At 36.6% G+C, this 13,543-nt stretch overlaps 3 protein-coding genes across 6 annotated transcripts; 2 read left to right on the top strand and 1 right to left on the bottom strand.

Moving 5' to 3' along the window:
• The first annotated feature begins 5,198 nt into the window (after positions 1–5,198).
• LOC122416159 (uncharacterized) lies at positions 5,199–8,517 on the top strand. The gene is made up of 6 exons (XM_043428877.1): positions 5,199–5,572; positions 5,685–5,942; positions 6,415–6,623; positions 6,966–7,170; positions 7,704–7,998; positions 8,194–8,517. Exons 1-6 carry the CDS (start codon positions 5,476–5,478, stop codon positions 8,432–8,434), a joined length of 1,305 nt encoding a protein of 434 aa, XP_043284812.1. The 5' UTR covers positions 5,199–5,475; the 3' UTR covers positions 8,435–8,517.
• Positions 8,518–8,657: 140 nt separating this feature from the next.
• LOC122416160 (phenoloxidase-activating enzyme 1-like) lies at positions 8,658–12,642 on the top strand. Of its 2 annotated transcripts, XM_043428879.1 has the most exons (8): positions 8,658–9,699; positions 9,820–10,049; positions 10,153–10,364; positions 11,139–11,247; positions 11,333–11,514; positions 11,786–11,887; positions 11,991–12,163; positions 12,394–12,642. In XM_043428879.1, the coding sequence occupies exons 2-8, from the start codon at positions 9,862–9,864 to the stop codon at positions 12,493–12,495; spliced, it is 1,068 nt and encodes a 355-aa protein (XP_043284814.1). In that variant the 5' UTR covers positions 8,658–9,699; positions 9,820–9,861; the 3' UTR covers positions 12,496–12,642. The 2 variants fall into 2 exon arrangements, with proteins under 2 accessions (XP_043284814.1, XP_043284813.1); XM_043428878.1 differs by having other exon boundaries at positions 8,658–10,049.
• Positions 12,515–13,542, bottom strand: LOC122416163 (DREAM core complex component lin-52). Of its 3 annotated transcripts, none has more exons than XM_043428882.1 (4): positions 13,364–13,542; positions 13,063–13,140; positions 12,879–12,989; positions 12,515–12,735 (listed from the first exon to the last, which is right to left on the bottom strand). In XM_043428882.1, the coding sequence occupies exons 1-4, from the start codon at positions 13,401–13,403 to the stop codon at positions 12,602–12,604; spliced, it is 363 nt and encodes a 120-aa protein (XP_043284817.1). In that variant the 5' UTR covers positions 13,404–13,542; the 3' UTR covers positions 12,515–12,601. The 3 variants fall into 3 exon arrangements, with proteins under 3 accessions (XP_043284817.1, XP_043284818.1, XP_043284819.1); XM_043428883.1 differs by having other exon boundaries at positions 12,879–12,977; XM_043428884.1 differs by having other exon boundaries at positions 12,879–12,971.
• Between the last annotated feature and the right edge of the window lies 1 nt (position 13,543).

Genomic DNA, 13,543 nt, shown 5'->3' with positions numbered 1-13,543 from the left:
ATTTCGTAAAGAGATAAAAGAACAAGATAAAAGCATAAAAATAATAAATTTTCTGGGGCGAGCTGATGAAAGACAGCGAGCCGAGGATGTTGGAAGATATTGAATTTCCCGAGGCTGAGGCCCAATAGTTAGCGAAAATAATTGATCGGATCGTTCGTACCTATCTTTCTTTCAAACCTCGAACTTACTCGTTCGGGAGAATTGAGATAAAGCAAATAGCGAAGAATCCGTTTAGTAAAATTGTCATTAGAATTTGTAACTTGTTCTCGTTTCTTTGCGTTTTGTTTCTTTCGTTCTTTTGGCATACAAATATTTGTATGTACATAATGATATATATTTTTTTTTCTCTCCGGGTCAACTCGACGACCTGCCATAACATATCACGGACTGATTATATTCGCGTGCGCGCGGATGCCTCGAGTGAAAATTCGGAGCGTCGTTTAATCTATAGACGAAATATTGTTAAAATTAATTATTTAATCGAGAAACGAACGAAAACCACAGAATATGGTCTGGTATAGAAAGCAAAGATATTAACCCGGCGTACACCGGACATTTATTCACCTGTCGACACACTCGGTCCTTTTTTTAGGCTTTTTTTCCCCATTCTTCACTTGACCCTTCACCGACCAATGAAAGTTCAAGAGAAACAGAAAAGTAATTTAGAAAGGCTGATCCACTCGAACACTAAATACTTACGGAAAATAATGTAGGCGCATACTAATTTCACTGTTCTCTCGTGTAAACATGCACTCGGCATCCTCTCGAACAAATATATCCTTAAGCACTTTTATTTAATTTACTATTTAGAAGAGAATTAACAATGCACACACACACACGTGCGCGCGTGCGTGCGTGCGTGCGTGCGTGCCCACGCGCCGCGTGTACGGAATCACAAGTGAAAAACAGAATGACATACACGATCGTTCGAACGTGCGCAAATCACCCCATTGGCCCGACTGCGAAGGGGCGAATTCGAGGCGAAGATGGCAGGATAACAATCGAGCATCTTTGAAATAATCTTTATTAACTCGGGGCGATCTGTCAGTCGTTCGCGATGTTCTCAAGGCGGAAATGTGCTGAAAAACAGAACGAGTCTGCTCCTCGGATGGAAATACGCTTTTCATTTTGCTTCCAGTCCAAGCTCGCCGCTATAACAAAATTCTAGCACGATTTTCATCGTCCAAACGACCGATTGATCGCCTCAAGCAGCTTTCAAGTTTGAGGGGTTAAAAGAGCAAAAAACAGATATTTTCCGAAGTCTGCCCAAATTTTATCAATTTTACACCTTTTCTATAATATTGTCCCCCACAATTTATTTAAAAAATACCCTTGAAACTAGAGAATTCGAAATGAAATATTACAATAATGTTTTACTTTGTGAAAACCGATCATTTTCATCTCGGCAGCAATACACACTCACAGTAAACGGTTCATTCAAATAGGCAATTGTCCAAATATCATTTAAAATCGCGTTTCAGACCTGCGTTAAAGAAATAATAATTATAACAATAACTATAATAGCAGTAGTAATAGTAGTAGTAAGAGTAGTAATAATGATAATGATAATGATAATGGGGGAAAGAAAAGAAAGAAGCGAAACATTATTCCTAATCAAAAATCCTGCCATACCGTGTCTTCCAAGACAGAGACTATGAAAGATTAATTGTAAAGTAGCGTAATATTTATGTACCTTTAATCCGTAAGTTAAATTATTACATACCTTGTGTGGGTTTGGTAAAGTGTCTAAGAGAGGGTGAAAGAGAGGAGAAGGAGCGACAAATGAAAAGGAGAAAAAATATCGAAGGAAAAATTATAAAGGTTGATGGAGTTGAGATTGGCGTTGATTTTTTCTTCTTGCAAAAGATTGCCGACAAAAGTGACTTTACGACAAAAGAAAGGATGAAAACGATAATGGTCTCTATGGATTTAGTCGAGAATTTTAACGAACGAAAGTTTATATCAATGTTTTTGTTTGTTTGTTTTTTTTCTCTATTTTGTTCGTAAAGAGGAAAAAAAAGAAAGTTGTAAATAGTATTGTCACTAGGTATATCTGTTGATTTTATTGAACTTTTATCGCGTATTCTTCGACAAGTTTTTGTACAAAGAGGCAGAGAAACAAATCCTCTATTACCGTCGTTTCGTCGTATCATTTTAATTCGTTGAAACAAACGATTCATTCGATTATTGTGAATACGAAGATTTTTATCTGGAAAAAATGGTAAAGAGAATACTGGTACTGGTTTTATTTCACCGTTTTCATTCAAAACAGATCTCGTTTGTCCAAAAAAATCAATTCATTTTACATTTTTATTGTCCATCATCATTTTATTAGCTTTCGTTCGCGAAAATTCACCAACTCTCTGTCATAAATATTTTTTTTTCACACCCGTGCACAACTTATACATTACACTAATTTAGTATTGCCGCTGAGTATTACAACTAGTCACATAAGCCAAAAGTTTGTTACTCTCACAGAATTTTTTTTCGTTTTTTTTTCAGTTTTGTAATAAAGCAAGATATTAAAAAGCCCCCAAAAAAAATCATAAAGTTCTACGCTGTGTCTCAATATTTTTTACCCAATTTCCTTTTCATATTTCAAAAACTACGATTTAAAATTTATATCACGAAAAAGCCGAACGAGAGCGAACCGCGTTACAGCGCGAAAACTTGGCAAGATTACGATATTTTCCGCGCCTCGATTTGACGATTGATTCTGAATGTTTGCATCAAAATAAAAACATATTGAAGCATACAAAATTTGCCGTTTCGGCGTCCTTGAGGACTTGTGACTACTTTCAGTTAGGGGATCCTCATCGGGAGTTCGAAGATTAGTTGGGGAATTTTTTTTTCGGGGGGCTCTGCCCTTATCCCCCTTTGTTTTCGCCATCCCGCTTCTGCGTTGCTGGCATCGAAAACAGGTGTGGGGGAGAGTTAAAATGAGCTCATTCTCGTTCACAACAATTTTGGACTTCTGAAATGAAATATAAGATTAATTAGAATACTGTGATTAAGATGGAAATTTATATGAAATTGAGAAGAGAATCGTCACGAAACTCGTGTGAGACGATGATGTACTGTGTCTTGCTCCAAGACTAAAGAATTTGAGAACCGATTGATGAGATGCCACTATAGAGTTGAAGTAATCGCGACATGATAAGTTTGAGGAGGAACTTCGTTACGAGATTAATTGAATTGGAGAAAAAACACGAACGAGCAATCATAATATAGTTTATCACGCAAAAATGCAGTAAGATTGCTCCAACAAAAGTGTAAATTATAAAGAAAAGATAAGTTTGTTTAGATTACCTGAGGAAATCTTGACCAAATATAATCAAGCGAACCACAGAATATGATTTATTAAATCACCTCGATCACTCGTTAGTTCGAATACACAGATGCAACGGTTAAGACCTCAGAAAATCACCTTCCCGATTTTGTACAAATTTAACGTTTTTCGAAGAAAAAGCTGTCTCCAAGCAAAAAAAAACTTTGTTTGTTCATCGATAGTTCTTTTTTTTTATCTATAGTTCTTCATATATCTGAATTACCAGTCAAAAGAACAGTGTCAGGCTTCACGGTGTCAGCGCCAATCGATAAAAAACAACACTCAACTTTTTTTATTTTTATAACATTTTAAACAGGGAGGGTGGATTGTTTAACGTGTTTGTATTGTTGGGTGAGTTTGAAACTTCTTTACCTGAGCGGATGGGATCATCGAACATGTAACAAATATTAAGAGAGGATTTAGCATAGTTATAACTTGAGGCCATGCACAGGTATCGTAATCTCCCCGAAAACTTAACAATTTGGTGGAATATGATAAACCCAATATTATAAACTTTATAAAATTTTGGTCAAATTAATCCATTTATTCGAAAAATTTCTCCATCTTTTATTTACATAAGATTTTTTTAACGAAATTTCACTCTCGATAAATAGTTTCTTTTCACATAATCAGTCGTTCAAGTTTTAGAATATTTTCCACACATCGCGCACTGCTTATAATGATATTTTAATTACATTCCTCCTGCTGATTCTATTGAGCCCGAAAACAGTTTCCATTTCTTATATGAAATTTGAAAAGAATTATTTCAAAATTTGTTTGATATTTTCTCTCCTACCTTTAAATACAAAGTCTCGAGCTTTGAGCTCCAAAAATCAGAAAAAAAGGTTTCGATCGAAATGTAAATGGCAGATCGACAGATCCCCGCAAATATGAAAATCCCTCTGGGAAAAATGATATTTTTCTACAGGCTCATCGTCTTTGATTTACGACGGCAATTCACTTATCTTTGCTTTTATTTTCGACAATTTATTTTTCAAATTTCGACATTGTCTGAAAATGCTTTGCGATTGGAACGTTGGCCTTAATTGAGGTTGAGTGACCGTAATAAAGTACGTGTCTATTGTAGCTCTGCCTGGCACACGAGAACGTACTCGTGCACGAGCATATGATAGAGCTCAAGGCTTCAACAGATGGATCTACTATAGGTGTCTATCGAAGTCAATTGTACAAAGTGCAATAAAAAATCGCTCGTGTCCGAGTCCGCGAAGTTTAAACGCTCGTCTTGAAGGCTCGAACTTGGAACTTTTTTTTTTTTTGTTAAGAGGTGAAAAAGCAGTTTATTTGATCGGGAATAACGAACCGTTAATGAAATAGACTCTAACTCGACCCTGTTAATAATAAGCGACAAACGTATCCGATAACTCTCGTTCCTTGGAACTCAAGAATCTCGCGTATCGTTATTTCGCCGTGCATACGCTGTCTCGAACACAAATTAATATCGCGGACTCTCTGTAGTCATTCGGGTTCTGGTGAAATTTCCTAGTCCCGAATTTAATGCCTTCATTTGGCATGAAAATTAGAGCGTTCAGTCATTAAAATATGATTTTTTTTATGACATTCATTTTACGAAAGTTTCATTATCGAATGAGAAAATATATTGAAAAAGTGAATTAGCAATCGATTTTTAATGATGAAAGTGTAAAGTTCAATCTGCTGCTCGAGCGGTTCGTCCAAAAAGGTATTTTTACTCTCGCCCCCTCAATTCGGCACTATTTAGCATTTTATTCATCATCATTCACAGTGGTGTGTGCGTGCGTGCGCGCGTGTGTCGCCAGAGCGAAACGGGAAGTGCAGCGATGTCGTTGCTATACTGAATCTGTGGGAGACTCGTGCGAATAAAAAATATGTGTGCGCGTGTGTGTAGCGAAGTGCATTCGCTCTCGGTATAGTAAGGCAATTTGGAATCGCGGGAGTGTACGGCTGAAATCTACGTCACGAATAATTAACCGAGTGTGGTAGCGTGACTGGAGTGTTGTGGTCCTCGCAGCAGTCCTCGACTCGAGTTCCGCGTCGCGTTTCATATCCGGTGTTAATTTTCAACCAACTCTCCGACGATTCTTATCGTGCCTCAACGACCTGAGTTATTATTTTTATCGGAATTCACATTTTTTCGTTAAATTAATAAAATGCTGAACGGCCTCGCTGTAGCGTCAATTTGGGCGGCGTTTATAATCGTTTCTCGAGGATCTCCTTTGCCACCTGAGCCTCCTGAAACAGCAAATGGTTCGTCACCATCGTCGAAATAAGAAAAACAAATTTTCTAATCTCGCGTAGTACCGATCAATCGAATCCTACAAATGTATAGATACTCTTGATTGAATTAACATGCGTGCAGGAAACTCGGATTTTCGACTAGGAATCGTCGTCTCCCCGCTGATGAGTTACAAAATGATCCGAGAGATCGGTATCTATTGGAAAATCCTGGAGCTTCTCGACGGTGACAAGTTGGTGCTTCACAACGATCATCCGGCAATTAGTGGCGCCGAAATTATTTACACTTTTCAGCCCAAAGACACACGGGGCTTTCACAAAACTGGGGTACGAGGCGAATTCGTTGCAACCTCCGATTTAACGTTTCGAGAACAATGTTTGAGTGAGTTTTCCTCCTCCGTCAACGGCTTTAATTAACTATTGAAGCAGTCACTTCGATAATTGTGATTAATTTTAGTTGATTCGATACGTTTCCGTCCGAGTGCTCATTTTTTTTATGAATCGTTCGATTTGTCTCATTTTCAAATTCGACCTTGTACATTTTTTTTTTTTTTTTTTTTTTCACTGAATCAACCGAAATCTGTGAATTCGATTCGTTTTTCCTGTCGAACACGCTGCGCGAGTATTGAAACGTACTCATCAGTATTTGGATGATTTTGTTTGTTTAATTAACGAAGAACAAATTTTGATGAGGAAAATTTTGTCGTCATCGACGACGTTCAATTACGGTTCAGTTTCTGGTTTTGTCGTAATCACGCGATTTCGATTCAGAAGTTCTTACACGTGCTGAATCTCGATACCTCGTGTTCGTGCTCGAAAATACAAATAATTCTGATATATTTTGATCTGCGCAGAATATCACGTTTCGTGGATGAGAAATGGAACGATCGAAGGTACGAAATGCTTGGGAACGCATCCGAATTGGATGAGGGAGAAAGAATCAGTTCTAGGCTCGAAGAGATTGAACGAGATTTTTATTCCCGGTACACACGACTCCGGAGCTTATTTCAAAAGTGAAAAACCGAAAATGGAAACTCTCGTCGACAAATACATCATCACGCAAGTAAAAATTTAGTAAATCCGCAACAATGTCCGCTGTGGAATAATGAAACTCGTGAAATAACTATAAGAACGAAATTTTTTAAAATTAATCATTCGTCAAATGATGCAACGGAAGTTCTCAAGTCGAATTCATAGTTGATCTCGATAAATAACAAACGCGTGAATGCCGCACACGATTATAATAATCCACTGGAACTGATGCAAGAATTAAGATGAGTCACGTGGGCCCCGTGTGCGCGAGATCAAGGACATGCATTCCGTTTATCGCTCAAGTTCAATAGAAACTCGATAAGTATTTCTTCGTTTGTCGATGCGAATTATTGTTTTTTTTATTAACGCGCAGGACGAGGACGTACTTAGCCAATTAATTTACGGGGTAAGATACTTGGATATAAGAGTCGGTCGGTATCCAGGTATCCAAGATCTTTGGTGGATCAATCATGGATTTTTCAGCGTCCATCCGCTCAGACTTGTGATCGACGATGTCAAAACATTTCTCGACAATACTCAAGAAATCGTGATATTCGATGTTCAGGAGTTTCCGGTTGGTGAGTCCAAAGCGCACACTTTTATTATTCAGTCTCGTCGGAACTTTCTTTCTTTCCTCTTCTTCAAGGACATTTCCAAGTGGGTCTGTCTCTCTTCAGTAAAAAGCGAATCATGCGATTTCGATCGCTCACTTTGGATTTATTTTCAAATGATTTTCCGGGCGATATTGTAATTCGCGTCGATTCAAAAAAATATGTCAACTTATAATCTTCTCCGGAATGCTATAATTAATAAATTATTGAAGAAACAAATTTTGAAAATTTTCGAAAACAATTGGAAACGCTATCGTTCCGGTAAAGAGTCTCTGGCAGCAACTCGTCATATATATAAATGTACTTGTCTCAGAGTCGCTGCCGCGACTCTAGATATTTTTGTTAAACTTCGAAAAATCAAGGAAAATTGGCACAATATCTTCGAATGTTCAATCGACGATTTCATTCAATTGTCCAACGGCTTTTTGGAACATTTTTTTTTTTATGTAACACGGGCTTTTTAATAATATTTTTTTGCGACGGCAATTTCGTAATTCTAGGATTCGCTGGAATGGGTAACAAATATCACGAGGAGTTGATCGCTTTCCTGGAGAAAAGTTTTGCCGGTTATTATCTACCGAAAAATAATACGAAAGGATGGGGAATGACTCTTGACGATATTTGGGCAACCGGTAAACGACTCATAATTGGTTACGATCATTCTAAAGTTTGGCCGTCACACGAGAGCACGTGGTCCCCGGTGACCCATCGATGGCCGGACGTCAAAACGTTGGATGACTTGTACAGCAAAGTCCACAAATACGAGGAAGGAATCGATCCTGTGGACAACTATGAGTGAGTTGTACTTCGACTTTTTTTTTTTGATAAATCGACCGACAGATTTGAATGAAAATGTTAAAATTTTTATCGCGTTTAAAATGTTTAAATAGTGATGAATTTTGAATTCAAACTAAAATCGAGGCCGATTTTTTCGAAAACGATTGATTTTTTTTAGGACAAATAATAAAAAACAAATTGTTGATTCAACAGACAAACCGACCGACCACCGAGCTCTGTAATGGCCCAACTTACTCCAGACGCGATGGATGCCCTTTTGGATTCGCTCGGTGGACTGAGAAAAATGGCTGAGCTTGTTAACATGAATGTCACAGATTCCTACAACGAACTGTGGAAATGTACGGCCAATATCGTGTCGATGGATTACATTAAATCGTCTGGAATAATCGAGACAGCTTTGAATATGAACAACAGAAATTTCACCGGGTGCTAATGTCGGAATATTCAACGTTGTTTCATTTTGCAGAACCTTTTTATTCTGCTAGACAATTGAATAAATAGAAAATCAGCAGGGAATCGGTATTTTGTTAATTGCTATATTTTTTAATCAAAATTTTTGTACAAATGTTACGCTCTAGAAATTTTTTATTTTTTTTTTTTTGGATTTTTCGAAATTTGGAGAATTAGAGACACGTGCGGAGATTTTATCTAAAGTTTGAAAAACCAATGGTCGCATTCTGACCAGGGCTAAACGGGCTGCCTAAAATAAAAAAATATCCTGATGCTTTTTAGGAGCGATTTGACAAGCTTCTTCTATCGCTTATTCTCAAAGACCAAAAAGCCTACTGTAAAATATTTAGCTCCTCAAAAAAATGCTCAATTTTATTTTTCACCCCAATTTTAATCCAATGCACCTTGAGTTGTGCTCCGTTTGAAAAGCAGTCAAAAAAATTAGAACTGCTTTAACATTTATCCTTTTTTTCCAATTTTCTTATTTTTCCAAAATTTCTTTTTTTTCTTTCGTATTGTTGAAACTTTTTTAGAAATATAATTTTCAAGTTTTTCTTTTCTGAAAAAATATATCCAATTGCAAAAATACAATTTGCTCCGATGTCCCCTATTTTTACCCAACCGTAGACTCGAAAAACAGTAAAAAAGAGATTTTAAAAACTCGGTTGATTTTAACTTCAGATTTGAATCACTTTTAAAACGTTGCAGAGTTCGTGGCAAGAAAAAACTTTTAATCAGATCAAATCAGATTTCCTTCCCGTTTTTGTGATAAAAAATTAATGAGAACGAATAACCTAAACTAAACTAAACTAAACTAAAGTGAATCGATCGATCGAGCGAGTTATGTTTCGGCGTCATTGTCGATTTATTTCGGGATTTGCTTCCACATCCACTTCGGAGCATGTTTTGATGATTTTTCTCATAAATCAGGAAATCCAACGAACAAAGAAAAATCATTGGGAGAAGAGAACGGTAAATATAATTATGCCGACACACGAATCGATTTCATCGAGCTTTGCAATTAGGGCGTGATATAGCAACAACGTTAACATGAACCCTCGTTCATGTCATTTTCATATGTAATTATAAAATTATGATGGGCCCTGATAGACGCGCGAGAGTGTGATTTTATTGCGTTGCCCCCACCGTACAAAAAGACGACGAACGCAGATTATCCTGCGGGGATAATCACCGGGGCTATAGACATTGTCTTCCGGCGGAAATGCACACATAACTTGAATTGCCAAGGTAAACGTGATCATAATGGGATTACAATATCCTATTCAATTTAGCGCACGAATTTAAACACATGCATACGATAAAATGAAAAGCATAAAAAAATACATTTGCAACGTCGATCTCGTACAGTTGGCTGCGAATCTCGATCGACGACGTTCCGTGAAGCGAAAAATGATGAAACTCCACTGGATTTTAACAGTTTTGTTAAAGTTTGTGTTGAACGATCGTGTCGAAAGTTACAACGAAAATAACGTCGCCGACAACGAGTTGGCCTGTCCATACGACAGAGTTTGTGTTCCCATTGACTATTGTCCCGGTGTTGAATCGCTGATGGTTCAAAAGGCTATTCCGGCTCAAAGGTTTCCTTCGATAATTCAACGGAACTCATAAAACTCATTTTACTAGAGAATCAATGCGGTTTTGTTATATTTTTTATAAAATTATTTATTAATGAACGCCTAGATTTCGACTCGCCATTTGTGGCTATGAATCAACGAGACCAAAAGTTTGCTGCAGCCCGGCCGAAGATCCCAATTCGCCGGATAGGAGACTACGCTTGGTTTACGAACACTCTGAACAGAGATCCGATTGTGGACGATCTTTCGTGCCCACCAACGTTGGCGGCACCTCGGCCTTGGGATCTTTTCCTTTTCTCGCGAAAATCGGATTTATAAGTGAGCTTGAAAAAAAAAAAAAAAAAAAAAAAACATTTCCATTTTGAAACTTATAAATTTACTTATGTTCAACTAAATATCGCGTTTTTAACCGGTTGACTGGTATTGGATCATATATGTACAAAAAAAAAGTCGGGCCCATTCTGGTTTTGTATCATATGTGTACATATTGAAATAACTTTTTCAATTTTCAACCGATTTGGACAAAAATTGGTATACAATGGTTTTTTTGGGTCGCTGAGTCGATTTTTGAACATAATTTTCACCTCACTACCCTTAGAAATGAGGAAAATCGAAGGTTGGGGGTGAAATTTTTCGTTTTTTCAATGGATTTTCATGCTATATGACATGAAAATTTTTAGTTTTTTAGCACACTGGACTCTTTCATCGAAATCAAATAAAATTCGCTACCCCCAAATATGTGAAGAATAAGGGTTCAGGGTGAAATTTGTTAACTTTTCACTGCGAAAATTTAATGCTTTATCACATGAAAATGGAATCAGCAATCTCGAAAACGCTCAGAAATAAATTATCGTGATTTTCGGTAACATATTGACTCGTATCAGTTTTGGCATAAAAACTGGAAAAAAGCTCACCAGTCAACCGGTTAATGTAACCGAAAACTTATAAATTTCATTTTCTTGCTCGTCCAATTATTTAATTAACGTTTTTTTTCTTCAAATTTTTGTTTTCAAACATGTCCGAAAAGATTTGTGAAAAAAAATGAAAAATAAATCTTTACGATTGAAAAAAAACGCTTTGTTATAATTTCAGATTTAATCACCGGTGAAATGAAATATCCTTGCGTGGGAACGCTCATAAACGCGAGAACAGTTCTCACCACAGGTACATGTGCTTTAGCCAAGTCGGATAAATATAAATTGTGAGTGATGAGATTATGTAACCGATAAACAAACCGGAAACGTTGCTATAAATCTGATTTCATAATATGGATTTACTTTGATCAGGCAATCCGTACTAGTAGGTGAATTTGACTCATTCAAGAATCCAGACTGCAATGATTTGTTTTGCGGACACGAACCGGCCTCTCACAAAATTTCTTACGTCGTTAAACATCCGGGATTCAATAGCGAAACTTTCGAGAGTAATATTGCTCTCGTCCGACTTCAAGAACCGATCAACTTTACCGGTACTGCGATAATCATCAGTTCAATTGATGTTGGACGCAAAACGGCAAAACAAAAAGTTAATCGAAATATTTGCAGTGTCAACAAATTTTCAATTGCATTTCAATTTATAACAGAATTTTCCTCATAACAAAGTGATGATTTCTAATACGGTCGTGAGAAATAATAATATATGTTCAATAAAAAAAAAAAAACTTTATTTTCGAATCACTGCTATAACGTTGGATTTATAGATTTTTCTTGATATATGTTGTTTTTTTGAATGAATTTTAGTAACAGCTCAACCGGCGTGCGTGTTCACAGGCCGTGAATTTAACTTGCTAGAAATGGACCAAGTTCGATTGTTCGGTTGGGGTAAATTATCGACTGAGATAAGTAAGATCGACATCTTCATCTTGAAAGTCTCAACCCATATTTGTAAAGAATTCAACCCGGGAATTCTCTTCGTTATGATTTTGAAATGATTTCACAATTTTAGATCCGTCCCAAAAGATAAGATCGATGTACATGCGATTACTCTCTAGACAGGATTGTTCGGACTTTGCGAATCAAGGACTCTGCGTCGAGCTTTGTGCAATTGGCGAACACGAACCTTGCGCAGGCTTTAGTGGAAGCCCGATTATAAGATTGAATGGAAATAAATACACAGTTGTGAGTTATAAAAAGATTTCAATCAATGCAGCATCCCTCAACATTGGCCTGAAAATGTATAATTTCGACGATGCAAACTTCCCGTTGTTCTTTTTTCAATATTTTTTTTTCAAAGTTTTCACTATATTTTTGAAAATTGGTTGATTTCGTTATTTCCAAAAAGTATCGTTTCACGTGAACTACAATAATTCTAACAAGTATTCCAAATAAAAATCACATGCTTCTTCTAGGTTGGAATATTGTCGTATGGTTCGCACTGCAACGAGAATAGCAATTCGCCAGTGTCGTTCGTCGATATTCAAAGATACGCCGAATGGATCTTGAAGAATTGAATGAAAATTGAACGTTCTGTTTGACTTTCTATTTACAAAAATATTTACTTTAATCCTTAAAGATAGATCAATGAACACAAAGATTGTATAAAATTATGTACAAATTTTACTTGTGCTTGAATATATTTAAATATTTCCCCCTTGTCATTTCTTTCGCCTCTTCCAAACCCACTTGATACGCTATGTCGTGAAGTTTCTTCACTTCGGCAATGAGTCCTGTCATTGTTAAATTCCCTAATTCTGAAAAAAAAAAATATACATTTCCAGAAGTCAATTGATTTAGAAGCATAAAAATATTTAAGCAACATATTCAATAAGTTTTGACAAAATAAAGTCAACGGAGATATAAAAAAATGCTGAATAGTAAATAAATAAATAGTTACGGTGTAATTGATTGATGTCATCTGGTGTAAGCGCGGCTGACCAAGAAGCAGCTTCGCTCTGGAGTGAATTTTGGGCTACGAATTCATTGACACCTGGAACTTCATCATTCGCTAATATAAAGTAACTTAATATGTTAAGTTATGGTTTGAATATTTCAAGAGAATATTTTAAAATAAAGCTCACTTTGTTCGGGCCACAAATCAGGCGATGCACGGTCCAACTTTTCCAGACTCATCAAACTTTCCTCTACGCAAGTCAAATCTGAAGGAAAAACAGGAATTAAACCAAATTCATTCGATTGTTTATCCAAGCGACACGGTGTGTAATAACCTCTACCAAAACAAGATTTTGTATTTGTTTTGGTATTGATATTGGCGTCGTAAACAGGAAAAAAAAAGAAAAATTGTTCGATCTGACGTATATTCAATGGTGAATAAATTTCAAATAAATTCCGTATTAAATAAACAATTTTATTGATCTGTACCTCGGTGTTCGTTGTCGTTTTCGGGCTTGTCAGACGCCATTTTGATATTTATTGGCTTATTGCTGCTTCCAGACGGTGGCGGCGATGGTGACGCTTCGAGTTAAAAAATACTGATACTCATTTTGACATACAGAGACGCGTACACGCGTGTGAGGGTGTGGATTTAGATTAAAAATCAAA

Source organism: Venturia canescens, chromosome 9, assembly GCF_019457755.1.
Source record: "Venturia canescens isolate UGA chromosome 9, ASM1945775v1, whole genome shotgun sequence".
Classification (NCBI taxonomy): Eukaryota; Metazoa; Arthropoda; class Insecta; order Hymenoptera; family Ichneumonidae; genus Venturia; species Venturia canescens.
Note: the sequence above shows the minus strand (reverse complement) of the source record. Positions and strands in the feature narration are given on the sequence as shown.

Coding starts and splice junctions, on each gene's coding strand:
- LOC122416159 (XM_043428877.1), top strand. CDS start 5,476: ATGCTGAACGGCCTCGCTGTAGCGTCAATTTGGGCGGCGTTTATAATC. Junction 5,943..6,414: donor GTTTCGAGAACAATGTTTGA/GTGAGTTTTCCT, acceptor TGATCTGCGCAG/AATATCACGTTTCGTGGATG. Junction 7,171..7,703: donor TGTTCAGGAGTTTCCGGTTG/GTGAGTCCAAAG, acceptor TCGTAATTCTAG/GATTCGCTGGAATGGGTAAC.
- LOC122416163 (XM_043428882.1), bottom strand. CDS start 13,403: ATGGCGTCTGACAAGCCCGAAAACGACAACGAACACCGAG. Junction 13,141..13,363: donor AAACGACAACGAACACCGAG/GTACAGATCAAT, acceptor TTTTTCCTTCAG/ATTTGACTTGCGTAGAGGAA. Junction 12,990..13,062: donor TGATTTGTGGCCCGAACAAA/GTGAGCTTTATT, acceptor ACTTTATATTAG/CGAATGATGAAGTTCCAGGT.
- LOC122416160 (XM_043428878.1), top strand. CDS start 9,775: ATGAAAAGCATAAAAAAATACATTTGCAACGTCGATCTCGTACAGTTG. Junction 11,248..11,332: donor AAGTCGGATAAATATAAATT/GTGAGTGATGAG, acceptor TACTTTGATCAG/GCAATCCGTACTAGTAGGTG. Junction 11,515..11,785: donor AGAACCGATCAACTTTACCG/GTACTGCGATAA, acceptor AATGAATTTTAG/TAACAGCTCAACCGGCGTGC.